Source organism: Puma concolor, chromosome B4 (assembly GCF_028749965.1).
Source record: "Puma concolor isolate L17-30 chromosome B4, mPumCon1.1.hap2, whole genome shotgun sequence".
Classification (NCBI taxonomy): domain Eukaryota; kingdom Metazoa; phylum Chordata; class Mammalia; order Carnivora; family Felidae; genus Puma; species Puma concolor.
Genome location: NC_141673.1, coordinates 87,082,275 through 87,109,156, shown reverse-complemented (window position 1 = coordinate 87,109,156; position 26,882 = coordinate 87,082,275). Strand labels below are relative to the sequence as shown.

The 26,882-nt window shown below is 38.5% G+C and overlaps 1 protein-coding gene across 3 annotated transcripts in view; it reads right to left on the bottom strand.

Moving 5' to 3' along the window:
• ST8SIA1 (ST8 alpha-N-acetyl-neuraminide alpha-2,8-sialyltransferase 1) overlaps positions 1-26,882 on the bottom strand; it is a 153,166-nt gene that overhangs the window by 93,778 nt on the left and 32,506 nt on the right. For 2 of the 3 annotated variants that reach the window (XM_025930675.2, XM_086713898.1), the window contains exon 2: positions 7,490-7,634. The exons of the other annotated variant lie outside the window; for it this stretch is intronic. In XM_025930675.2, the coding sequence (XP_025786460.1) occupies positions 7,490-7,634 (145 nt within the window). The remainder of the gene's footprint in view (positions 1-7,489; positions 7,635-26,882) is intronic. 3 annotated transcript variants of the gene reach the window in all.

Sequence of the window (26,882 nt, the reverse complement as noted above, 5' to 3'; positions counted from 1 at the left end):
ATAGACCATTCCTTACATTTAATTTTCATTTTGTTCTCAACCATAGACAGCCTGTGAATTGTCATTGAATAAAGGTCTAAATTTGTAATTATTTCTACATTTGAAAAACAAGGAAACTTAGAGTTTACCTTCAAGCTACGCTGTGGGGCAACTCCATGACCTCACTTCTAATCATTTGCTTTCCTTCCCTACAAAGGTAAGAGCTACTCAGAAGTCCCGTGACTCTTCACTCTGCTTATCTCCTCAATTACAAAGCAATTGGAGGAACACTGGATATGGACCCATTGTTTAGATATCCAACCTTAACTCACTAAAAAGTAATGATTTATCTCACACTGCTTATCATAATTAGTATCCAAATATAATGATGCAGATGTACAACAGGTAGAGTCTGTAGCAATCTCCATTACTACTTTGTATATCTCTAAATCCCCAATGCAACAGATTTATCTCTTCTAACTACTCACCAGACTGGAAAATTAACTCGACTCCTTTTCTAGTTGTGTTTTGTCCTTTCATTGGTTTCCAGTATTACCAAAATGCCAAAGAAATGCTTGCATGCCATAAATGCTCTAGCAGATAGTAACAGTAACATTATCATATGTTTGTAGAGAGCCCTCATTACAAAGCACTTTTACAGCCATAATCTCATTTTAACCTTTTCGTAATAACACTGATGTATGAAGACCAGGTATTATTTATGTCTTGAACTGAACAAAATGGAGGCTGGCAACAGTTACATGACTTGTCTGGAATCATAAATATCATATAAAAGCCAGGTCTAGAACCCAGATCTTTGAATTCCATTCCCTTACACAGTTCTGTAATGCTGGCACTCAGACAGGAGCAACAGAATAAATGATCTGAACTATTTAATGGTAGTGGGATCAAGTTCTGGATTCCTGTAATAAAGCAGGATTGTTCAAGGAATAACTTGCTTCCCTTTGAGAACCTGGATTTCTCTATTACAGATGCAATATTGTGATTTATGAGAAATATATATATTTCATCATTCAGATGACCAAAAATATTTCTCATACATATTTCTTCATCTACAGGTCCTAACTCACAGTTCCCAAAAAGCTTGGAATCTCCTGAGTGGTAAGAGCATTGGCAGCACCTGTTACCCTAATATTTGGTCTCTTGCCCTCAGTTCCCGAAATCCTTTCAGAGCCTTAAAGATGAATGGATTGCTTGTTACTCATAACAAGCCCCTTTCCACCACAACTGTGTTTATGTTAATGAGGTGACTTTTAGAAAGCACCTAAGGATGAGGGATGGCTGCCAGAGAACCAACCATGAATAGAGGAGTGGAACTTTCAGACCCACGCCCAGATTTCTGGGGAAGGGAGAGAGGCTAGAGGTTGGATCAGTCACCAATGGTCAATCATTTCATCAATCACGTCTATGTAATGAAGCCTCTACTAAACCCCAAAAGGATGGGGTTCAGAGAGCTTCTGGTTGATGAAGTAGAACTCCTCCACCTGCCACCAGGCAGGGCCCCAAGTGTCACAAGAACAGAAGCTCCTTTGTTGGAGACATCACCCTATGTATCTCTTCATATGGCAGTTAGTTGATTCGTACCCTTTAATATCCTTTGTAGTAAACAGGTAATCTAGTGAGTAAACTGATTTTCTGAGTTCTGTGAGCTGTTCTGGCAAATTAATCAAACTCAGGGAGGGGGTCGTGGGAAAATGTGATTTGTAGCCATTCAGTCAGAAGCACAGGTAACAATTTGGACTTGGAAATTGGGGTCTGAAGGACAGGCTGGTCTTGTGGGACTGAGACCTTTGTCTGTGGAACGTGATGTTATGTCTGGGCAGATCATGTCAGAATTGATCCAAATTGGAAGACACCCAGCTGGTGTCTGAGAATTGCCTGGTAATGTGGGAAGCCTCCACATACACATGTTGGAGTTTCCACTTCATAGAAATAAAAATAATGTAACTGGTCTTATTTCTCCTTTCTTTGTAGAGCACTAGGGAGCTCAAAGTCAAAAGGAAACTACAGTTCTAGAGTGGAAACTAGTTTCAGAGGGAAGCCAGAGTACCATATAGGACCTTGCAGTCTGCATATCTACACTCTATTTTCTTCTCTCAAATACCCGCAAAAGAAATTTCTCCATTTCCTCTAAGAGTGTTCATACAACAGAAGTGAAAAACCATTAAATGGTTTCAAGGTGGCTGGGTGATAAAAATGAACAACTAATTCACTAGAACCGATGTCTTTTTAAGAAAATAAAAACAAACAAGCAAGATAATAAATGATGAAAGGTTTGAGATCATATAGGCCAGGTTCCAGATCCTGGTTTTTCCACCTACCAGGTCTGGAAACTTCAGTAAGCTTATTAACCCTTTTCAGTCTGTTTCACCCATGAAATGCAGATAATAATAACATCCATACAGAGCTTCTATTAGGATAGCATGAGATAACATGAGACAGGATAGGTCAGCACATGTAGTGCATTTGCCTAGAGCTGAAATACTGAAATTCCCAGCAGCCTCTCTTGCAACTAGACATGCCCACATGATATAATCCTGACCACTGACACATCAGCAGGGTATGTCCATATTTCCTCTTCTCTTTCCTCCTTCTTCCTACTGGGATCCTGGACCAAAACTGGAAGGTCCCTTGGCTATCAGCTAAGGATGTTCAAGCATCAAGATAGGAGCCTGGGAGCTCAATGGCATCATACAGCCATCACTTGGCCCTCAACTACTCATCTGCTAATTCCTTATTTTTGGAGATAAATGAACACCTATTCAATTAAGCCTCTGTGTCAGGTTTCTGTTATAAAGGAGCCAAAAGTAAGCCTGACAACAGGAACCCAACACAGACTTGGCAAAGATCTATGCCCACCAAACATTAGTCTCCTTAGTTTCCTTCCAGTCAAAAAGGTATGTGTTTGGAAAATTATCACAATAATATTGATAAGTAGAAAAATCAAGTTACCAAATGCTGTAGATTATACAGTATAATCCAAATTTCATTAGGAGGAAAAAATATTACTGTGAGAGTCAAGGATATACAGGAGCTTAGACGATTCTATTAAGCACATTACTGTGAAGAGGGGGGAAATGTGTATTTTCATTTTAACAAATACAAAGCCATTTGGACAAAACTACTTCAGAATGTCCTGCTGAGTTTCCCACGGGCCAAGGGCAATGTGGGTCCAGGCTGAATGGAACATGTCAGAGAGCTTATGGCAACCAGAAGAGCTGGAAATGAGTGTCTGTCTGGGGTGTATTAATGATGCTTTGTGATTCTTTACAAATGGCCTTGGGTGGATATTCTAAGAAAAAATGGCCAGTCTGGTTTGTGATTTATATCACATGACTATTCAGCACGATATAAGAGAATGGTGAGCTGACCATGTTTTTATTATACCAAAAGGAAATATTTTTCAGATTATAACTGCACAGTTGTGGTTTCTAACATTCCTGCTGCTCCTTTGCTCATTTCCAAGGAAATTTATGCTTTTTTCTGGGCATAAATATGTTTTAGGTCAAAGTAGTATTTATTTAGGCAATATTTACACACATGGGACCATGCATGCTTAAAAGAGACAGTGTTTGGCAAAGCAGGAAGGAAATGGGGACCCAAGGGATATGGGTATTCTCAAAGTGGGAACACTTACCATCACGCTGTCCCCTCCAAACACACGCACGCACACACACACACACACACACACACACACACACACACACAAAGACACAGAATATTCTAGAAAAACCTATGTAAGGGTTAAAATTAAGCCCTTTAAGCCTAATAATATTCAACAAACATTTCACCAAAATACATTTATAGAGTCATTTGGAAATAGCTGCATCAAAATGTCCTGCTTGGTCTCCAATTGTTCAAACAAGGGCACTGCAGTGAATCACCCCAGGTGGGAGAAAGGCAAAGAGTCCTAGGCAAACACGAGGAGCTGGAAATGAGTATCTATATCAAGTGGGAAGCACCACACTAGGCCCAAAACTAAAAAACTACTCTTGCTACTCAAAAGCTCACAAAATGGTATTGAAATCAGCAGATAAGGGCTTTTAGAAAACTGCAATATGTAGATATATAGTTATGTAGATAAGTATGAGGTGGATTTGAATGAATTTGATAATAAAACTACAGGAAGTTGTGGGAGGTCCAAATAAGAAACAACTAATTGTATGGGGCACCTGGGTGTCTCAGTTGGTTAAGAATCCAACTCTAGATTTTGGCTCAGGTCATGATCTCACAGTTCAAGAGATCGAGCCCACATTGGGCTCTGCACTGACAGTGCGAACCCTGCTTGGGTTGTCCCTCCCTCTCTCTGCCTCTCTCCTGCTTGCTCTCTCTCTCTCTCTTTCAAAATAAATAAATAAATAAATAAATAAATAAATAAATAAATAAATAAAATTTTTAAAAAAGAAACAACTAATTGTAATCAAGAAGATTCAATATGGCGTCTCAAAGCACACTGGATCTCAATAAGACGCTCCCTGGATCCTCCAGCCTTGATTCAGGACCTGCTAACTTTGCATACCACACATAAGATCTTGTAGTGCATCTTGGCAACAACCACAGCAACAGCAAAAAAACAGTGGATAAAGGTAGGCGAAGGAATAATAACAATTATGATGGATAATACATATGTGCATTTAGGAGAAAAGTATAATATATAATTGAAATTAGCACATTAAGGGGAGCAGAGGTGGCTCAGTCAGTTAAGGGTCTGACTCTTGATTTTGGCTCAGGTCATGATCTCATGGTTTGTGAATTCGAGCCCAGCATTGGGCTCTGCGCTGATGGTACAGAGCCTGCTTGGGACTCTCTCTCTTCCTCTTTCTCTCTCTCTCTCTCTCTCTCTCTCTCTGCCTCTCCCCTACTTGTTCTCTCTCTCTCAAAATAAATAAACTTTTTAAAAAATTAACATATTGATATAAAATTATACATCTGAGTTAGAGAGTGAGTGATTTGGCATTATTTTGCTAAAATTCAGGGAAAGAAGCAATGCTTCGTTCAACTGACAAATCGAGCTGAGCCCACTCAGCTGCATTTCTGCTTAACCAGCACACGCAACTTTCTTCCCACTGGAATATGAATGAAGCTTATCAATTAACTGGTAACTTAGCTTCAACAAAGTAGAACAATTTCACTAAGAAATAATAATGGAGTGAGGGCACAGGGATATACATCATCCTTTTTATTGATGCAAACTGATCTTCCAGGATTTCTATAAATTAGTAATTTGAGAATCTCAGTAATTTAAAAAAAATCTTCTCGTTGAATTAGTTTAGCCCTTTGTAATGACTGTGCAAACACACAATGATGTAATGACGTCTGCTTCCTAAAAAAAAAGCATTTTTCCTTATTATTCAGGGATGGTTTCTTGGTCTTGCAACCAGCATAAAGAGGCACAGAATTCATGTGCACACACTTTAAAAAGCAAATGTTTCCTGCTATCTTCCTGCTGCAATTGACAGATAAGATGGGAGGCTAGTTTGTATTTCTTTAATCATCTCCTTTCTTCTAATCTATTTGCTAGCACAAAGTTAGAAGTCAGTTGGGATGACTGAAAGCCCTCATGTATAAAAAGACTATTTTGGATTTCTTTTAAAATTTTTCTATTTGATGAGCTGTTAAAGAAGATTGCTTCCTTATCTTTTTCAATTCATGGCAAGCTGATATCAGGTTTTGTACATAAAGGATACTGTGGATTGGCTTCTTCACCCCTCTTCCATCTTTCTTCTAGCTTCTGGCTGAAGCTTGATTGTTTTAAAAACTGCCTCTCCTGGACTTTGTTGCAATTAATGTTCCAGATGCAAACTAATCTTACCCACTAGATGCACTTGAGGGATATTTGGAAAGAGAAGATGAATCAGAACCCATCTTACTGTTTCTGTCACAGACAGTTGTGACCATGTTAACGGCAATGGCAGCGGCAGCTGGGACCTTCTAATCTCTAAACCACAGTTATGGTGGTAAATTCTTGAACTAAGTAATTCCAGGACCCACCTCTTGACTCCCACTTCTCCATTCTTCTGATGCTTTTTTAAGCACCTAATTTCCAATAAGAAATATCTTTCTGCTAAAAATACCTAGGAAGATTTCCATTCCCTGCCTTAAACCCTGACTAATGCAATTATATCCTTCATTTCGCAGTCTGAAGATGCAATGATATGAACCAGGACAACATTAACACCTAATGTTTACATGTGCTTTGTGGTTTCCAAGTACATGGACATACATTATCTAAACTGATCCTGACCCCAACTCTGAGGTGTTAGGATAGGTACTGCTCTTCCCACTGTACAGATGAGAAAGCTGAGTCTCAGAAGAGTTAGGTGACTTAGCAAGGCCTTTAGGTAGTTAGAAATGGAGAAGAAATTCAATATCACATTTTGCGACTCTTAGTCATTTCCTTTGACACTAAGAAGACTCCCAAGGGCAAATAAAGAAGAGAAAGAAAGCACATGGATGATGGCAATATATTCAACTTTCTATTTCCTACTTTAAAAAAACATTTTAAAAAAACTTATCATTAGACACTAAAACCATTAAGTTAGACTAAAACACCTACAGATGAGCTAGCAGAGATGGGCTATTTCATACAGAGTGTGTCTTTGGGTCTGGTAGAGCCTGTGCCTCAGCTTTATGGGATCCCTCCTTTGAAGACTCTTTGCTATTAATACAGATACATGAAAGTTTCAGCCCTGTTTTCCAATTCTCATGGTGAATTCCCTTTCTGCATAATCATCTGGCCAAACCAAGAATAGATTGAAGACTTGGGCGGGGGGCAAGCTTCATTTCTCGATTTCTCCCTAATGGTGGTTTCACCTAAGAACCACCACCCCCCTCCTCCAACTAGGGCTCTCTAGAAATAAAGATTTCTCTATTTTTCCCTTTCACTGATACATTTTAGTAAAGCATTTGATTGGAATGCTCAGGAAACAAAGAAGAAAAACCTTACATAAACAAGGCTTCATTTAGACCACTTCAAACGTGGTTGAATTCCTTCTCTCCATTTCCACCACCTCCACTTCAGAGCAGTGTCTGACCACAGGGTTAAGATCCAAGAGCTCTAAGAAGCAGACTCCTTCTGCTGGGGAGCATATGGTCCCCAGTCCCTGAGAATAATGCCAGTCCTAAGAAAACATTCCAATATTGCAAATCTTCAAGATCATTCCACAGCCAACCTCAAAACACTAGAATTCCACAATTCCTGACTTTGCTTCCTTCTCTGCTTGCTTTCTTCAGTCTCATATGACCCAAATCAGAAGGGCTAGGAAAACTATTACTCTGTAATAGCCTACTTCTGCCCTTCCATGAAAATGTTTTGTGATTTCTTCACCAAAAATGTGACAGCTATAAAGAAAAACATTTATAATGAAGAAGAGAAGAAAGGGGCTGAAAAGAAAGAGATCCGATAAGTGAGGCAAACTCAACGATCTTTTCCCTATGATATCAAGACATACAGGAAACTATATTAAAAGGCAACAAACTCTATACTAACCTGGGGGAAGAGAGAATAAGTTGAATTGTCAATGGTGAATGAGTATAAAAACTCCCCATCATACCACATGCTCTTCCCCATGGGGGAATTCATTTTAGTCATAGCAAAGAGATGGGCGGGGTCACAGCAGTCTTCCATCTGTTTCCTAGGAGAGAAAACAGAGAGAGAAAAGAACAGCAGGTTCAGTGAGCGGCAGACTCATTCACTTGTCATTCCCACAGAGATGTGCAGCCTTACCTCGGTGCCAGCTCACAAAAGCATCTGTGTCTCCAGGGTGATTAGATTACTATTACTTCACTCTTCCAGCCATCAAAATGCATGACTGGAATATTTCAAAAAAAAAAAAAAAAAGTTTAAGAAAGAAAATCCATTAGCTTTCAGATGCAGCTAAAATACGTCTAAAGGCAAAAATGATCATTGTAATTGCAGATTTGTTGACTGACTTAAACATCCAGGTCCAGAAAAGATCTGGATGGTCTTTTGGAGACTGTTGGGCTATGGATCTGGAGCAGAAATGCATCTTTATGGTGACTTCACATTCGGGGGATTGAGTTCAGCAACAAGGGACTTTACGTGTGCTATATGAAGTAGGGGATGCACACAGTGGCCCCAAAGAGGGTACACTCCCCAAAACTGGAGGCAAAATAAAAGAACAACCTCTGCAGGAAAAACCCTTCTAAATAGAAACAGAATGAGATGAAAGATGTGTTTCAAATGCTGGCAAAGCCACCTGTGTTCTAACCAGAAAATCTTGTTGGTCGTTTCAGCTCTTGTCTGGTCTGACAGCTTAGCAGTACTGGACACAGTGGAGCACTGTGGCCTTTGGGAAGGGATCCCTACTCCCTTAGCATCTGCAACACCAGGGTCTCCTGGGTCACCTCACTTTTCTGAGCTGGTTCACAGGCTGCTCCTCTGCTGGCCCCTCAGATGGAAGCCCTGTTACCACTCTACAAGCCAATATTTACTTCCCTCTGCTTAAAAACCTGACAGAAACCAACTCCGTTTACTCCCTGAGCTCTCAGGAGAAAAGAGCTTATTCCCCAGCCCTACCTTTGGAAGGACCAGTAAAACAAACTGATAACATAAACCACTTCTGAGTGGAGCTCCCACACAGACCTGCTTGCTCAAACATCTTTGGCCACCACCATATAGAAGCTTACAGCTGAAAGGGGAAGGTAATGTGGAGTACTTGGGTTCAAATCCCGGCTCTGCCACGTACTTAGTCCGTAACTGGAGAACATCCTGGGATTCGCAACCGGCCTCAGAGATTGTTTCTGAGAATTCACTGAGAATGTCCCTGTGGCACACACAGTACAATTTCAATACATGTTGTTATTACACAGTCCCAACTTCATTGTAGAAATGAATACACAGAGTCGGTGTCCGTGGCCGGCCTCCTCAGCCAGGGCCATGATGCTCTCCCTACCACATGGTGTTTTCTCCAGCACTCTGGTTGGCTTCCTCCTCACCAAGGTTTCCATAGAAAAGACAATGGAGAGGGGCTCAGGAACAAAGCCTTCATCTTAGCAAAGTTGCTAGAATTTGTCTCACCAGCTGTGCCTCTTTCCTTTCCTCCTCCATCATCGTTAATTTTTATCAATGTTTCACCACCCAAAAGGTGGCCTGAATGGAGGCAGTCAAGTGCGTGATGACTTGCCAGCATTTTGTCAAAAGAGCATCCTAGGCATTATATTCAGTCAACATAAACTAGACGGGTTAAGATTATTTTTGGAAATAAGGAGAATTATCATAGGCATAACTCTAAGCTTTGTGGGGTGAATAAACTAAACCTTTGAGTCTAGTGTTATATTGCCACTTTTAGTTTTTACAATAACCCTAAGAGATAATTAAGGAAACTATTATTATTACACCCAATTCATATCTGAGGAAATGGGATTATGGCCAGAACAGAACTTGCTCAGGTCACACCAGTAGTCCGAGTTAGGCTTTTCCCTCTGTGTGCTGTCTGCTCAGAACCTTTTTGATTCACCTTTACTTTTCGCTGCCCTGAAGGAATACTTTGTAAACACCAGCCAACCACCTTCAATGTATCCAGTGTCTTTAGAGGTATTTTTCCACTTCATCCTCACAGTGAGTGACCTTGAGCTAAATAGCCTTCAGATCCTTTTTTCAGGAATCTATCCTGGGTCATATAACTAGTGGAATGGTGGGGATGGTTTGCTCCCTGTTTTGTTTTGTTTTGTTTTGTTTTGTTTTGTTTTGTTTTAACCTCATATCTGGTACGTCCAACCAGACCATAGCTCTCCCCTCCAAACCAACTAAACTTGCCATTCAGTACAAAGTGCTACTGGAAATTCAGAGGAAAGATTAGCCACAGCCATATAATAACACCTCATTATGTCTAGAACCTGGCAGTTTATATTTCCCTTTCACATTGGTTTCCTCTTTTCATCCTCAAAAACACCAAGACAGAGTTGATTACATTATCTTAAATTTCTTTTTTTTTTATTTATATATGAAATTTATTGTCAAATTGGTTTCCATACAACACCCAGTGCTCATCCCAAAAGGTGCCCTCCTCAATACCCATCACCCACCCTCTCCTCCCTCCCACCCCCCATCAACCCTTAGTTTGTTCTCAGTTCTCAACAGTCTCTTATGCTTTGGCTCTCTCCCACTCTAACCTCTTTTTTTTTTTTTTTTCCTTCCCCTCCCCCATGGGTTCCTGTTAAGTTTCTCAGGATCCACATAAGAGTGAAACCATATGGTATCTGTCTTTCTCTGTATGGCTTATTTCACTTAGCATCACACTCTCCAGTTCCATCCACGTTGCTACAAAAGGCCATATTTCATTTTTTCTCATTGCCACGTAGTATTCCATTGTGTATATAAACCACAATTTCTTGATCCATTCATCAGTTGATGGACATTTAGGCTCTTTCCATAATTTGGCTATTGTTGAGAGTGCTGCTATGAACATTGGGGTACAAGTGCCCCTATGCATCAGTACTCCTGTGTCCCTTGGATAAATTCCTAGCAGTGCTATTGCTGGGTCATAGGGTAGGTCTATTTTTAATTTCCTGAGGAACCTCCACACTGCTTTCCAGAGCGGCTGCACCAATTTGCATTCCCACCAACAGTGCAAGAGGGTTCCCGTTTCTCCACATCCTCTCCAGCATCTATAGTCTCCTGATTTGTTCATTTTGGCCACTCTGACTGGCGTGAGGTGATACCTGAGTGTGGTTTTGATTTGTATTTCCCTGATAAGGAGCGACGCTGAACATCTTTTCATGTGCCTGTTGGCCATCCGGATGTCTTCTTTAGAGAAGTGTCTATTCATGTTTTCTGCCCATTTCTTCACTGGGTTATTTGCTTTTCGGGTGTGGAGTTTGGTGAGCTCTTTATAGATTTTGGATACTAGCCCTTTGTCCGATATGTCATTTGCAAATATCTTTTCCCATTCCGTTGGTTGCCTTTTAGTTTTGTTGGTTGTTTCCTTTGCTGTGCAGAAGCTTTTTATCTTCATAAGGTCCCAGGAATTCACTTTTGCTTTTAATTCCCTTGCCTTTGGGGATGTGTCGAGTAAGAGATTGCTACGGCTGAGGTCAGAGAGGTCTTTTCCTGCTTTCTCCTCTAAGGTTTTGATGGTTTCCTGTCTCACATTCAGGTCCTTTATCCATTTTGAGTTTATTTTTGTGAATGGTGTGAGAAAGTGGTCTAGTTTCAACCTTCTGCATGTTGCTGTCCAGTTCTCCCAGCACCATTTGTTAAAGAGACTGTCTTTTTTCCATTGGATGTTCTTTCCCGCTTTGTCAAAGATGAGTTGGCCATACGTTTGTGGGTCTAGTTCTGGGGTTTCTATTCTATTCCATTGGTCTATGTGTCTGTTTTTGTGCCACATTATCTTAAATTTCTAATGAAACTGAAGCTCAGGCCAAAAGACTTGTTCAAGTTCATCAGGTGAATAAATGTTTGCTTCATTGTTGATAAAACGTGTGTTAGATGGGCTCAAATTTACATCTCCTCCTACAGCATCACCATGGGCAGAGCAATCATACCTTCCGTGGGAGAACCAAATACTCAACAGAAAATGAAAGTGTCACAAGTGCACAAATATTTTTAAAAATCCAAGAGCTATAGTAAATTTGTAATATTCATATTGCCATTTGCAATATGGGAGTGCTTTTCCTATCATGAACTTTCAGACTTTTCCCTTCATGCAGAAAGCCTCCCTATCTTCCTCCCTTGCCATGCCTGTCTCTGGAGGGTGGACAAAAAGCGATCAAAATGTGAAAGTGCATGCACTCTCCAGGTCTGAGAGGGTGCCGCTAGCTCACCAGCTAACACTGGTTATAACAGCAGCTGCAGCAACAACAGTGGTAGAAACAGTAAGTACAACCAGCAATAGTAATAGTAGCCACAGTAGTAATGACTTTTACCGAGTTCTCACGTAACACTGTGCTGAGTGCTCGGGATATAAAATTGAATTAAAAATCAGACCCGTCTTCAGAGAACATGCACAAGAGGTGGCAACCAACAAGCAAGTCACTACTTATGAAGGCAGGTGAGTGTAACTGGCACCACTACAGATGTGCACAGATGGCTGAGGCTGTTCAGAAGGAAGAGGACCTGGGGGCACCTGGGTGGCTCAGTCAGTTAAGCATCTGACTCTTGATTCCACTGCAGGTCATGATCTCGCAGTTTGTGAGTTCAATCCTCGTGTCAGGCTCTGTGCTAACAGCATGGAGCCTGCTTGGGATTCTCTCTCCTTTTCTCTCTCTGCCCCTCCTCTCTCTCTCTCTCTCTCTCTTTCTGTCTCTCTCTAAATAAATAAATAAACATAAAAAAATTTTAATAAAAAAAGAGAAGAGCATGAAGTCACACTCAGAGTTCCAGAACGAATTTCCTACTCTGAGATTTCCAGCACTGGAGGAGCTGGCAGGAAGAAGAAGGAAGCAACTCGTCTGAGCAGGGGAGCTGCTATAGAGATATGAGACAGCAAGATGCATTCCTTCATCAGAGTATACAACACAAACATTAACTCCACTACCTCTAAGAAATTGTTGACAGTTGAATATTGAATTTTACCTCCATCCAACCTGCAGGTGATCCTGGAAAGAAGACATACACCAGCTTTTAGAATTTTTAGCAGATTTGGTTCCCATCCCCTTTCTCATGTTTTGCATGGATGCTCCTTAGTATTTGCTTCTGTTTTGCCACAGACAATAAAGTCACAGGGACAAAAAAGCAAAAGTAAATCCATTTTTATGTTCAAGTTTAAATTTGCAGATTATTAAGTTTTGGTTGAGTGTAAGTTGAGTAGTGCAGCCAAAATTTAAATGCTTTTTATTATTCTAGCTCAAGCTTCAGCTGAGTTCACAGCAAATGATTCCAAGTTGCATCATGAAGGTAAATATGAAGCCCAGGAACCACCTGCTAAAAACTCACTCAGGTTCTCATGCCTCCTCATGAAAGCCATGCATATCAACTACACCAAGAAGACCACATTCACTTATTGTGTCAATCGAGCAGGAAGACTGTGGTTCTGGGGAAACTAAACAGAAGAATAAGGGTGAAAACCCACCCACTCAGTTAATAATGCCCAGTACCAAAATGAACCTTGCTGAGACTCTCTCAGATGCCACGTTTAACACTTTAGTCACCAGAGATAAGAAGGCTGGGAAGCTGTCACTCCAATGACTGTCCCTACTAGGCCCCTTCCAAAGAGTCACTGCATATGAGAAAGTAGGGATGAGAGTTCTACTACTGTTTCACTGTTTGGCTAAAATCTGCTGCTACACTTCAGCTTTATATTCAGCTAGCTATTCAAAGGCTGAATAGTCAAGTAGTCAAGCATCCAATTCAATGCCATTTCGGCATCCCTGAATGTGTGTGTGTGGCATCACCATCGTACCTAAACAGGGTATTGATGTGAGCAACACACACAGAAGTGTCATTAGAGTTTATTGTTTATAAATAAATATGCAATTTAAAATTCTGATAAGCAAAAGGTACAGCTGAGGGAATATAGTCAATGGTATAATAGCATACAATTGACAAGAGACGGTAGCTACACTTGTGGTGATCATACCATAACATACAGAGTTGCTGAATCACCACGTTGTACACCCAAAACTAATGTAACGAAGTATGTCAACTATACTGAAATAAAAAAATAAAAACAAGGGGCCCCTGGGTGGCTCAGTGAGTTAAGTGTCCAACTCTTGATTTCAGCTCATGTCATGATGTCACAATCGTGAGATCAAGCTCCACTTCAGGCTCCAAGATGGGCATGGAGCCTACCTAAGATTCTCTCTTCCCTTCTCCCTCTGCTCTTCCCCCGGTCATGCTCTCTCCCCCTCTCTCTAAAAAAAATAAAAATAAAATAAATATAGTAAATAAAATTCTGATGAGCAATTTAGTAGTAACCAGAGTGAAAATCTCTTTATTTGTTTTAAAATTTTTTTTAACATTTATTTATTTTTTGACAGACAGAGAGAGACAGAGCATGTGGGGGGGGGGGGCGGGTCAGAGAGAGAGAGAGGGAGACACAGAATCCGAAGCAGACTCCAGGCTCTGAGTTGTCAGCACAGAGCCTGATGAGGAGCTCAAACTCACAAACCATGAGATCATTACCGAGCCCAAGTCAGATGCTTAACCAAATGAGCCGCCCAGGCACCCCTCTTTATTTGCTTTAAAAGTTGAAATTCTATCAGTCAGGTGAAATTTAAATGTATCTTTATTACTGTAAGAACAAAATGCTGTGATAATAAATTAATTGTGAAAGTTATTAATTTATGCACTTTGAAATTATGAAGGATTATTGACTACATAGGAGAGCAAACTGTCAGTGAAAGGATATGTTAAGAGAAAGTATATTTGGAAGATAACTTCAGGAAAAATACTATACCATTTTTCAGCCAACAAATCTTGATGAAATTTTAAATAATAATGTAACACAGAGTAACAGTTGAGATAACATGATAATTCAAATCTTTGTAGAATAGTTGATGTGCTAACATTCAAAATATTAAACTAATCTTTAAGAGCTACATGTAATTTTCAGTTAATTCCACTTCAAAAATGAGTTATTCAAGAAAAAAATCCTAGTTGGGGACTCTTTGTATCTTATTATGAGGTATTAAATGTCAAATCTGCCCCTATAAAATTCCACGAGAAAGAAAAAGTCCAAACTAACATCATGAGAAATCATCATGACCCAGTCATGACAGAGAATTCTTCATATCCCTCTTAGCATTTTCTTCTATTACATATAAATACATAACACTATTTATATGTTATATGTTTAAAGTTTTTATTGTCTGTCTCCCCAAGTCCCAGAATGTAAACTCCATGGGGGAGGTGGGGGGAAACTATCATCTTCATGATGTTGTATCCCCATCTCCTGAAATGATGGCTAATACACTGAAAAGATGCTTAATAAATGTTGATTGAATGAATAAAAAAAAAGTAGGGAGAGAAGAAGAAAATGTTAGAGGAACTAGAGAATCTCAATGCACGTTTTGTTCTCATTAGCCAAAATTCAAATTGAAATCAATTCCTTATGGTTTTAGTCTATGGAGACCAAAAAAACAAAAGCTTGTTAAAATAATTGCTATAGACTGGCAAACATTTCTCAATAATAACAGGTCCAATATTTCTGAGATGTGCTGAGTGGTGAATCCCAAGTTCCTTACACTGTGCACTAAATGTTAGTCTGATTAAGTGTCCCTTTAGGATTGCTGACCTGCCACACAGGGACCACAAGAGCAGCACACCAGTTGATGGTGCTGATAAATTCTGTTTTCCTTCATGATAGTGTCGAACTTTCAAAATTTGACTTTTAAAATATTTGATAAGGTTTCCGATTTAATCTTGTCTTCAGAAAGTGCCTTCTGTTCTAGTGCTATCTGATTTCAGCCAATTATTGATTTTAACATCTGGCTTTTGGCCAAAAATGTATCCAATGCATTTTCTCCAGACAGCTAAATCAATAGTCCTTATTGTAAACTGTCCTGAGTCGGGTTCCTAAAATTCCTTTTAGACTATTATATGTTAACTCTTTGCGTTAGTGTCACAGAGCCTCAGATTCTTGGTTGAATATGTGCTCAAGTTCCACATCAGAGGATGGTTTTGAAATTGAGATTATAGGGGCAGCTGGGTGGCTCAGTTGATTAAGCAACCGACTCTTCATTTTGGTATATCAAGCTCATGATCTCAAGGTCGTGAGATCGAGCCCCACATTGGGCTCTGCACTGGGTGTGGAGCCAGCTTAAAATGTTCTTGCTCCCTCTCCTTCTGTTCCTCCCCTGCTCACACTCTCTCCTCTCTCTCTCTCAAAAATTGAGATTATATACATTTTTGTGTATATATATATTTCATATACTTAAATGTATATAGAACTTAGCACATTTCATGGTTTTGATAAGTATTCATTTTATTATCCTTCATAGTTAGGAACCATAATACTCAGCTTGCCTTACACAATCCTAGGTTGATTGTTTTCCAGATATAATTATTTATGGTTACCTCCCTTCCATTCCTAAGCATGTCCATATTTGGATGATAAGTTATATGTTCACTCTATTAAGACTAGAAGCTAGGGGTGCCTGGGTGGCTCAGTCGGTTAAGTGTCCAACTTCGACTCAGGTCATGATCCCTCACAGTTCGTGGATCTGAGCCTCGTGTCAGGCTCTGTGCTGACAGCTCAGAGCCTGGAGCCTGCTTCAGATTCTGTGTCTCCCTCTCTCTCTGCCTCTCCCCCACTTGTGCTCTCTCTCTCTCTCTCTCAAAAATAGATAAACATTAGAAAAAAATTTTTAAAGGCTAGAAGCTAAACAGCATCAAATAAAAAGAGAGCTTTTCTTTAAGTGAAAAATCTGGTGACCTACAGAAATCTGGTATTCTAAGTAAGTAAATGGCAGATTTCACAACGATTATGGAAAGGAGGGTTTGAGCCATCATAAAACTATCCCCCACCCCCCAAATTAAAGGAATCTTTGTCTTAAATTATCTGTTTTGAACCAAATTTAAAAGTCAGGAGTCACTGTGACAGAAGGGTCCAGGACACAGAACAAGAACCTGTAGCAGTCAGTTGCTCTGAAATGGACAAGCAGCAGAGCCTTGCCCACATCAGGAGGGGGTTAGCAAGTGTAGACAGCCCCCTCTCTGGGACAAAGGCATGTTCACAGCATGGTCCCTGCAACAGCTGTTATCATTGACCTAAGAGATTCAAAAAACACACTCAATATATGGTAGAGATTTGTATTCATCTTATTTTTCTGTAAAAATTGTCTTGAATGGTGTGGAGGAGAAATACTTTCATTAGGTTATTGCTTAAAATAATGTTTTCTACCGATATAATAAAAAGTCTCTTCAAAGACCAATCTTGTAGATAATTTGCCAGGGTGACAAAAACAGAAAAACAGCTCTTGTGTACCACTTAAGACAGCAAATAATCTTTTATTTAGCAGCATTTTATCCTTCACATTTGAAATGACTGCGTAATAAAAGTGTTCCAAAGAAAGTCAGATTACTACCATGTGTAATTTGCATTTCTCTAAAACAGGAAGAGCACACTTAAAGGAAGAACTTTTAAAACAAATATTTCAAAGATGATCTGGTTTTCCCTAATATGTTTGTTTTGTAATGTACTTAACATGTACACATCATTATTTGAATTAAAAAAAACATCAATTTTTTCCAGGAAGATTTCAATAAATGCTTTTCGTCAGTCTTCCTACTTATGCTTACTTGTCTATATAGCTAGAAAGATTCTAATATATTTTGAGAATCATCTGTTTGCTGCTTACTGAAGTAACTGGGCTCCTTTGGATAGCAGGCATTATTTGATTCACTCAACAAATATTTACTGAGTACTCTCTATGTGTCCAGTGTTATTCTAGGCACTAAGGACAGATTGGGGAGTGGGGACAGGGAATACCTTGCCCTCTCAAATTCTAATGAAGAAGTCAGACAAACAAGATAAAATATGTCTTATCAACAGGAGGCCGAGTAAGTCCTCACTAGGTGACAACTGAGTAAAGACCAGAAGGAGGTGAGGATGTAAACCATGTGGATATGTGGGGAAAGAGCATTCAGGTAGAGCCAACAGCAAGTACAAAGGTCTTCAGGCAGGAGTACTTGGTGTATTCAAACAACATGGAGGAAACCAGTGAAGCTGGAAGAGAGCATGGGGCTGACATGTCAGGGGGAGGGGATCATGAATGGTTTTATCTCTGTGGTTTTACCCACACCACCAACCTTCTTGTGGCACCGAGCACAGATCCTTGAGAATAAATCCAATTCCAAAACCATACAAAGACATTTGGATTTTACTGAAGTTGTCATGGAGGGGGCAGGGTCACCACACCACAGAAACTTCATATATTTTCCAGTGGATGCCTGTCTCTCCCCAGACACAATCCTATCCCTCCCTCTCACCATGCCCCAGCCACCCTCTCTCCATCACATCTCTCTCTTACCCAGAGCAATTTCACCCGTGGGCTCTTCAGTTTTCACTCCCCTCTAATCATTATACATTATACACTACACAAACCATTATACATACCCTTTTCAGATATTTTTCCTCTTTTGAAAAATGTAGAGATTTGAAAGACAAAGATATTTTCTTGTTATATATGTTTAATCTTTATGAATAAAATTATTTCTCTCTTACTCTATTAACAGGATCACAGCAAAATAGCTAAGTGAATATGCACTAAATTTGGATGGTATGTTTTCAGTGGCCTGAAGTCTAAAAGGAGAAATATAATGATTCACTTTTGGGGGGCTGGGAAGGAGCATAGGAAGGGACAGGTGTGTGTCCACTCAGGATGGTAGCTGGGCAGTTGTCCAGAAGAACACAGGGTTCTGAAAATGAGGTTCAGATTAGAGATGCCAGTTCACATATAAACCTCTATACTCACTGAGTTTTAAACTTGCGCAAGGAGCAAATGCCCCAAATTACAGATTAAACTGATTTATAATTGGTCTGTATCTCTAATGTACAGGTTTACACAGCAGGGTGGAATGCAGCAGGGATTTCTTTATGTAATCATGGTCAATGGTGCTCCTCAACTGCACTAGGAAGCCAGACATTATGTATTAAATATAAGAACTCTATTCAGAAACATCTTTTCTTGTTCTAATGACACCTAAGTCATTATTTCGGTGAAAGATGAGCAGACGTTATTGGAAGGCAAAGCAAATGAAAAGGAGACACAGGCAACAGAAACTGCTTATAAGTTTACCAAATTATATAGAGTTTTCTAAACTTGGGAACGAAATCAACAAATGTTAAGATAACCAGGGGAACAGTAAACTCTAGAGGGTGAAGTTCAGGAGTCAAGCTCCCTGAATTCACCTCAGCTCTGCTTGCCTACTAGATGCAGGACTGGAGCATTTGTCCTGACATTTTTCTAGACTGTAATTGTCTCTTTTTATGACTTATGGCACACACTTCTGTTATTTCTCTGAGTAACTGTGCCAGTATTTGAACAGATTCAAATTTATTTTCTGAGAAAAATTTTGGCTTTGTGCTATGACCCATTTCCACAGGATGGAAGTTTGTGTAACAACACAAGCCAGGGATTCTCAATTTTCTTAACAGAATATTAACGGTGCCACCTCCTTCTCTAAAACATATGGGTCTTACTTTGCTCAGCACAGAATATAAGCATTTCAGGTTGTCAACAACCTTTGACTGTCATCTAGTTCCCATCAACTATGCTGTAAAAAGAATGAGTATTTGGGAGAGATGAAAGGATATGTTTGTTAACTGATTTTCTACAAGGAGCTAGATTCTTTATATTCTTTCTCTATATCAAGTCAAGTGACGAGAAAGTCAGCTATTCGCATTACATAAAGTAACTATTTTCAAATATCCTATAACCTTTCATAAATGAGGACAAAGAGATTTTCCAGATCAAACGTTGTCTCCTCACCACCAGCATATTGTGAAAACAATCAGGCAGGCATTTTCATCGCATCCATCCATTACTCCTCACCTTGTTGCTATGTTCACTACATTTGTATTTAGTTTTCTATTGTTTTGTGAATATCATTGACCCCCATCAGGACAGAAAAGTACAGAGGTATTGAGAGAGGTGACAGCAACAATTCAGGAGAAGCGTAGGCTTGGAAATGGAAACAAAAGTAGAGATGATTTTTTAAAACTGAAAGCAATGAGAGAATAAAGGATATTACAAGTATAGATGAGATGAGTCATTTGACAAAGAGCGAATAAAGAAAGAAACAACAATTGGCAAAAGAGAAAGAAAATAATAGATGAAATGGAATTTTTTTTAGTTTGTGGATAAAGGATAAGCAGGGGCTGAAAAGTAGAGAACAAATAAACCTACTATGATATATTCAGGGCTTAGGGGTTAACAAGAGTGCATCCAACTGGCAAAGTCAGAAATGTGTGACTCAATGCCAAAGTGACAGATGTCAAATGTCTACTAACCCCATGATAGTTTAGGGTAATAGTAAGGCATTCTGAAAAAAATTTAAAGGAGATGTTCAACTGCTGCTGATGAAAATGTGCCGCAAGCCAGGGATGCTTGCCTTCGTTCAAGACCACTCTGAACCTACCCATTAGAGGGTACCAGGGCAAGTGTTTAGGGATGACCTACTAAGGACTCCTTCACAATATCTGAGGAGATCATGAAGGAAAGTGCTTGGGGCCTCAAAATCCTTCAATGAATACAAATTTCTCCAATACATTTGGAGAAAATGTACTGAATTGGCTATAAAACAAAAAGCAGAGGGACAGACCAACACTGTATTTGGTAGAAATGTACTGGGGAACAAAGGGTTAAAAACTGATCATTTTGGACCTAAAAACACTTTTGGAACTGTAATCCATGTGAAAATTGAGACATCTCTCACTTAATTAACCATTCTGCAGAAATACCTTCACCAAGTTACATTACAAAGTTATGCTTTTTTTCGAGGGTCAATATAAGAAAGAGCTACATCAAGAATAACATTTGATTTTCTGTAAAACTGAAGTTGAAGATAACGTCTATTATGTTCCTATGATCTTGTTCATCTACATAACTTCTTCCTTGAATTTAGTGTCAGGAAGATTTTTTTTCTAATTACATAAAAATGTATGCTTCCAGGGGTGCGTGGGTGGCTCAGTCAGTTGAGCATCTGACTCTTGATTTCAGCTCAGGTCATGATCTCGTGGTTCCAGAGTTCGAGCCCCACACTGGACTCTGCTCTGACAGTGCAGGGCTTGCTTAGGATTCTCTCTCTCTCCCTCTCTCTCTCTCTCTCTCAATCAAATAAATAATAAAATTAAAATTAAAGTAAATTGGGGGCGCCTGGGTGGTTCAGTTGGTTAAACGTCCGACTTCAGCTCGGGTCATGATCTTGCAGTTTGTGAGTTTGAGCCCCACATCAGACTCTGTGATGACCGCTCAGAGTCTGGAGCCTGCTTCAGATTCTTTGTCTCCCTCTCTCTCTGCCCCTCCCCAGCTTGTGCTCTGTCTCTCTCTGTCAAAAATAAATAAACATTAAAAAAATTTTTTAAATGTATGCTTCCACTTACCAAAGAATGAGAGTTATTTTGACCCATTAAGAGGTACTTTGGTCTGAATCATCAGAATGTTCAGTTTTAAGACAATCTCAGCCTGAACTCCATGGACTGTCAACCTTCTCCTCTTTATAAATGGTTATTTTTAAAATTTTAGTGTATCTTTTTTTATTTTAGAAATTTATAACTTAATTTAAAATGTTATTTTAGAAATTTTCAAAAATACAAATTAGAAAAATAGGCAAAAATAAATATAACAGATAATTCCTCCACACAGAGGTAACCAGTGTTAACAGATTGTTTTTTGTGCATTTTTCCTATGAATTAATTCAACTATTTCCTTAGTAAATATTCAACAAATATTTATTGAGTACCTAGTATATGTCAGATACAATCCCAGAAACCCAAGATACTAAACAAGATACAGCACTAAACAAGATGGGTTCAGTGCTCACCCTCTTAAAGTGGGAATTTAATCTATTTATAGTTTATTGATGCTACAAACAACTCTGTGGTAAATATTCTCATGCTTAGATTTGTGGACACACCCACAATTGTTTTCCTGGGATAAATTTTTTAAAGTATTTCCTGAATTAAAGGGTATATACTAATAGCGTTCTCTTGCTCAAAAAAGATGTTACACACCATCTTTTTAAAAATCTTTATTTTTAGCAAAGCAAAGTATGTACAGAGTTTAAAGTACTCTAAGGCAACAAAAACAAGAGTTCTCTTTCATATTCCCCACCCCCATATCTAGACCAAAAAGGCTATAGTTTTCATATTTTGATTATTCAAATACTATTTTTATTTTCCAATTTTTTATACTATCATATGGCTTACTACTAGGGAAGATGAAGATATCACTTTCTAATCCTACCCCAAATGGACATATGCAGACTTTTCTTCGCCCCACATTCCTTACAGAATTACATAAAAATTTTCAGTTAAAGCAGTATTATTATAGCATTATGAATCTCTAACTATAATTTAAGAGCTGAGTCCTGCAGTATACGATCACTCAATTTTCTTTCTTGCAGGCTTTTTAAAATTTGCTCTTCCTGGAGTTAGTGATTGCCTAACTTTTTTCATTTGCTTCATGTATCATGTACCTTCCAATAATTCCTCTTCTAATTCTTCAGAGAACTATAACATTTTCTCAGCGTGGTCAAATACATCAGGAAATCAATCTGTTCCATTTTTTTTCTTGGAAACATCTCTCCCAGAGCCTTGTACCATTTCCTCTCCAGCATGGATAAACACTGGTCATCTTGGGAATTGCATTCACCTCTTCTCTGCCTTCTATTACCCAGTTTCCTTTATCCATTTTTTCCCTTTGTTGTTACTTCCTCATTGTAGCGCAGCATATACTCTCTTTCCCTCTTGAGAGAATGTGAAAGCAAAATACATTTTATGAGCCTTTGAATATTGAAAACAATTCTTAGTTTGGCTGGGTACAAAATCATAGTTCAGAAATAATTTTTTTTTCAGATTTGAAGGTGTTACCCATTGTTTCCTAGCTTCCACTATTTTAGTTGAGAAATCTAGTATCATTCATATCTAATCATTTTATTGTAATCATTTCTCGTCTTTGAAAGATGTTAAGACCTTAAATGAGGGATTCTGAAATTTCACAATGATAGCATTTAGATAGGTCTTTTTGCATTTATTTTGCCGGACAATTGGTGGTCCCTTGCAACCACGAATAGATCCTTCAGTTCTGGAAACAGCCTTCTGTTATTTCTTTAATAACGTCTACCCTCCCTTTCTTTTATATTTCTCTTCCTGGAATTCCTATTATTCAGACTTCTCATCTTTTTTTTTTCCAATTTTCACTTCCTTATTTTTCTTTTCTACTTTTGGGGGAATGATTTCCTAAACACTGTATTACAAATTCATCTACTGATCTTTTAATCACCACATTTTTAATATAAAAAAGTTCTTTTTTATCTTCAAAAAGTTTTATTTCATAGCTTTTTAATCTTTGTAAATGCAATGTATTTTTTTGTGGGAGTCAAAGCTAGAACATTTGTTATGTGTTTATTTGCTTCCTGCAATCATCTTTTGGTGTATGTTTTTTCTATTGGTTCATTTTGCTCTCTTTCATGTTAGAGGCTTTCTAGAAATATATACAGATCCATAGCTGCCTGGTTACATTTAAGAATGAGGTACATTCAACTGAATGAAAGTTCTTTATACTTGGGTAGTGATTACCAACTGCTAGGCCTCATCAGAGTGTGATCCAGCTGCGACCTAGACACTTCATGGGAGGAACCCCAAATGTCAGTATCCAGCTTTTTCTGTTTCCCTAGAGAGGAACTTGCCAATTTCTTGTTTAGGTATAAGCTGAGGTGATAACATTGTGGGAGCTAAGTGAAAAGGTACAGCTGAGATCTCACTCTTCGTAACACAACCTTTCTCTTAATTCCCTTGTTTTTATCCAATGTCCCAAGTCCAGAGTCTCTGTTTCATCCCCAGTCTTCTCACAGATGGGCAAGGGCAACTTCTTGTGTTTGGGGTTAAAAGGAGATCTGGAACACTTCCAACCAATCCTCCCATTTTTAGTGTCATCAGCACTCACCTGTAATTGCTGAGTCTTTCGGGAATTCTGCAACATGAACTGGCTTCCTTCTTGCTGGCTTCCCCAGCTGCAGGCACTCAAGTTTTAGATTTCAGCACTCTCCTGGTCAGATATCACTGAGACATCTGCTTTTCATCTCCTAAAATTTTGTTGATGTCTTTTCTCTGCTATTGTCTTCTCTTCCACTCTCTTCATTTTTACAAGCTTATTCTTATTTATAGTCCTCTCTTACAATTTTATTAGTTTTTCAAGAGGGGTCAGGAAATCAGAAGCCAGGCAGTATTATCCTTTTTTTTTTCAAATTTAACTTCTTTAACTGATTGTTTGATAATGTTTTCTGATTTTAAAACATACGTGTACTACCAAGAGTCATTTTGATGATGGTTGCTTTAAAGAATGGAAATGGAGAATTAGGGTATGTGGGGACTTTTATTTTCATCTTATTTTTTCATCTTATGTATTTCTATAACTTTTTAATGCTGTGAACTTATTTTACTTTATCATTTTAAATCTGACATTTAAGAGCTATTAAAAATAAAAAGTAATAGATACTTGGTATAGAAAATTTGAAAAATATTAAAAAGCATAAAGATGAAATTAAAACTTAACAAAAAATAAAACCACATAAAGAAAAATGTAATCAGTGATTTTTCTCCTTGTGATCTTGATGTTATATTCTCAGGATTTCTTCAAAATTTATATACATTAAAATTATCCCTCCTTTCCACCACCTTTGAGTCTCCTTTTTCTTCTCTTTTACTGAGGTATAATTACATACAATATTATATTAGTTTCAGTTGTATAACAGAGTAATTCAACATTCGTATACACTGTGAAATGATCAGCATAGTAAGTCTAGTTACCATCTGTCAGCATACAAAGTTAATACAAGATTATTGACCATATTCCCCATGCTGTACATTATAGCCCCATGGCTTATTATTTTGTATCTGTAAATTTGGACTTCTTTTTCTTTAATTTTTTTTTAACATTTATTTATTATTGAGAGACAGAGACAGAACATGAGCATGGGAAGGGCAGAGAAAGGAGGAGACACAGAATCCGCAGCAGGCTCCAGGCTCTGAGCTGTTAGCACAGAGCCCAACGTGGGGCTCAAACTCACAAACCATGACATCATGACCTGAGCTGAAGTCGGACACTTAACCAACTGAGCCACCCAGGCATCCCTGTAAATTCAGACCTCTTGATCCCCTTCACCCATTTTGCCCTCCCACCTCCAACCACCCTACATTTTAGCAACCACCAATCTGTTCTCTGCATCTACAAGTCTGGGTTTTGTTTTGTTTTGTTTGTTTGTTTGTTTGTTTGTTTTGGTTCTTTATTTCTACATATAAGTGAAATCATGCAGTATTTATTTTTCTCTGACATGTCACTTAGCATATACCTTCAAGGTCTATCCATGTTGTCACAAATGGAAAGATATCATTTTTTTTTTATGTCTGAGTTTTATTCTGTCATAAATATATACCATATCTTCTTTATCCACTCATCCATCAATGGACACAGGTTATTTTCATATCTTGGCTGTTGTGAAAATGCTGCAATGAACAAAGGAGTGCATATACCTTTTTGAATTAGTGTTTTCATTTCTTCTGATAGACACCCAGTAGGGAAACTGCTAGATCATAGTATAGTTCTACTTTTAACTTTCTGAGGAACCTCCAGACTGTTTTCCACAGTGACTGTACCAATTTACATTCCATTAACAGTGCATGACGGTTCTCTTTTCTCTACATCTTCACCAACACTTGTTATTTCTTGTCTTGTTGACAACAGCCGTTCTGACAAGTGTAAGGTGATACCTGATTACTGTTTGATTAGCATTTCCCTGATGATTAGTGATGTTGAACATCTTTTCAAGGGCCTGTTAGCCATCTGTGTGTATTCTTTGGAAAAATGTATATTCAGGTTCTCTGCCCTTTTTTTCATCAGTTTTTTCTTTACTGAGTTGTATGCATTCTTAATATATTTTGAATATTAACCACTTGTTGGATATGTGATTTGCAAATATCTTCTCCTATTCAGTAGACTGCCTTTTCATTTTCTTGATGGTTTCCTTCACTGTGCAGAAGCTTTTTAGTTTGATGTAGTTCTATTTGCTTATTTTTGCTTTCGTTTCCCTTGCCTTTGGAGTCAGATCCAAAAAGCACTACTAAGACTGATGTCAAGGAGCTCACTGCCTATGGTTTTTGGGTAAGAATTTTATGGTTTCAGGTCTTATATTCACATTTTTAACCCATTTCAAGTTAATTTTTGTGTGTGGTGCAAGACAGTAGTCCAGTTTCATTCTTTTGCATGTAGCTGTTCAGTTTTTCCAGCACTATTTATTGGAGAGATTGTCCTTTCCCCATTGTATAATTCTTGCCTCCTTTGTCTTAAATTACTTGAACAAAAATGTGTGGTTTATTTCTGAGTTCTCTATTCTGTTCCATTGATTTATGTGTCTCTTTTTATGCTAATATCAGAGCTGTGTAATATAGTTTGAAATCAGGGAGCATGATACTTTTGGTTTTGTTCTTCTTTCTCAAGATTGTTTTGGCTGTTCAGAGTCTTTAGTGGTTCCATGTAAATTTCAGAATTCTTTGTTCTACTGTGAAAAAAAAATGCCACTGTAATGTTGATAGGGATTGCACTGAATCTGTAGCTTGCTTTGAATAATATGGACATTTTAATAATAGTAACTCTTACAATGCATTAGCATGAAATATATTTTCATTTAGATGTGTCTTCTACTTCCTTCATCACTGTCTTATAGTTTTCAATACACAGTTCTTTCACCTCCTTGGTTAAATTTTATTCTTAGGTATTTTATTCTTTTTTAAGTGATTGTAAATGGATTTGTTTCCTTAATTTCTCTTTCTGATAGTTCATTATTTGTGTACACAAATACAACAGACTTTCATATAGTAATCTTTTATCCTGACTTTCATTTATTAGCTCTAACAGTTTTTCATGAAGTCTTTAGGGTTCTCTGTATATAGTATCATGTCATCTGCAAATAGTGACAGTTTTACTTCCTCTCAAAATTGGATGCTGTTTTCTTTTCTTTTCCTTTTTTTTTTTTTTTTTTTTTTTTTGGTTGACTTTTCCTTTTCTTGCCTAATTGCTGCAGCTAGGACTTCCAATACTATGTTGAATATAAGTGGCAAACATGGGCATCCTTGTCTGTTTCTGATCTTAGAAAATCTTTTGGCTTTTTTGGGGCGCCTGGGTGGCGCAGTCAGTTAAGCGTCCGACTTCAGCCAGGTCACGATCTCGCGGTCCGGGAGTTCGAGCCCCGCGTCAGGCTC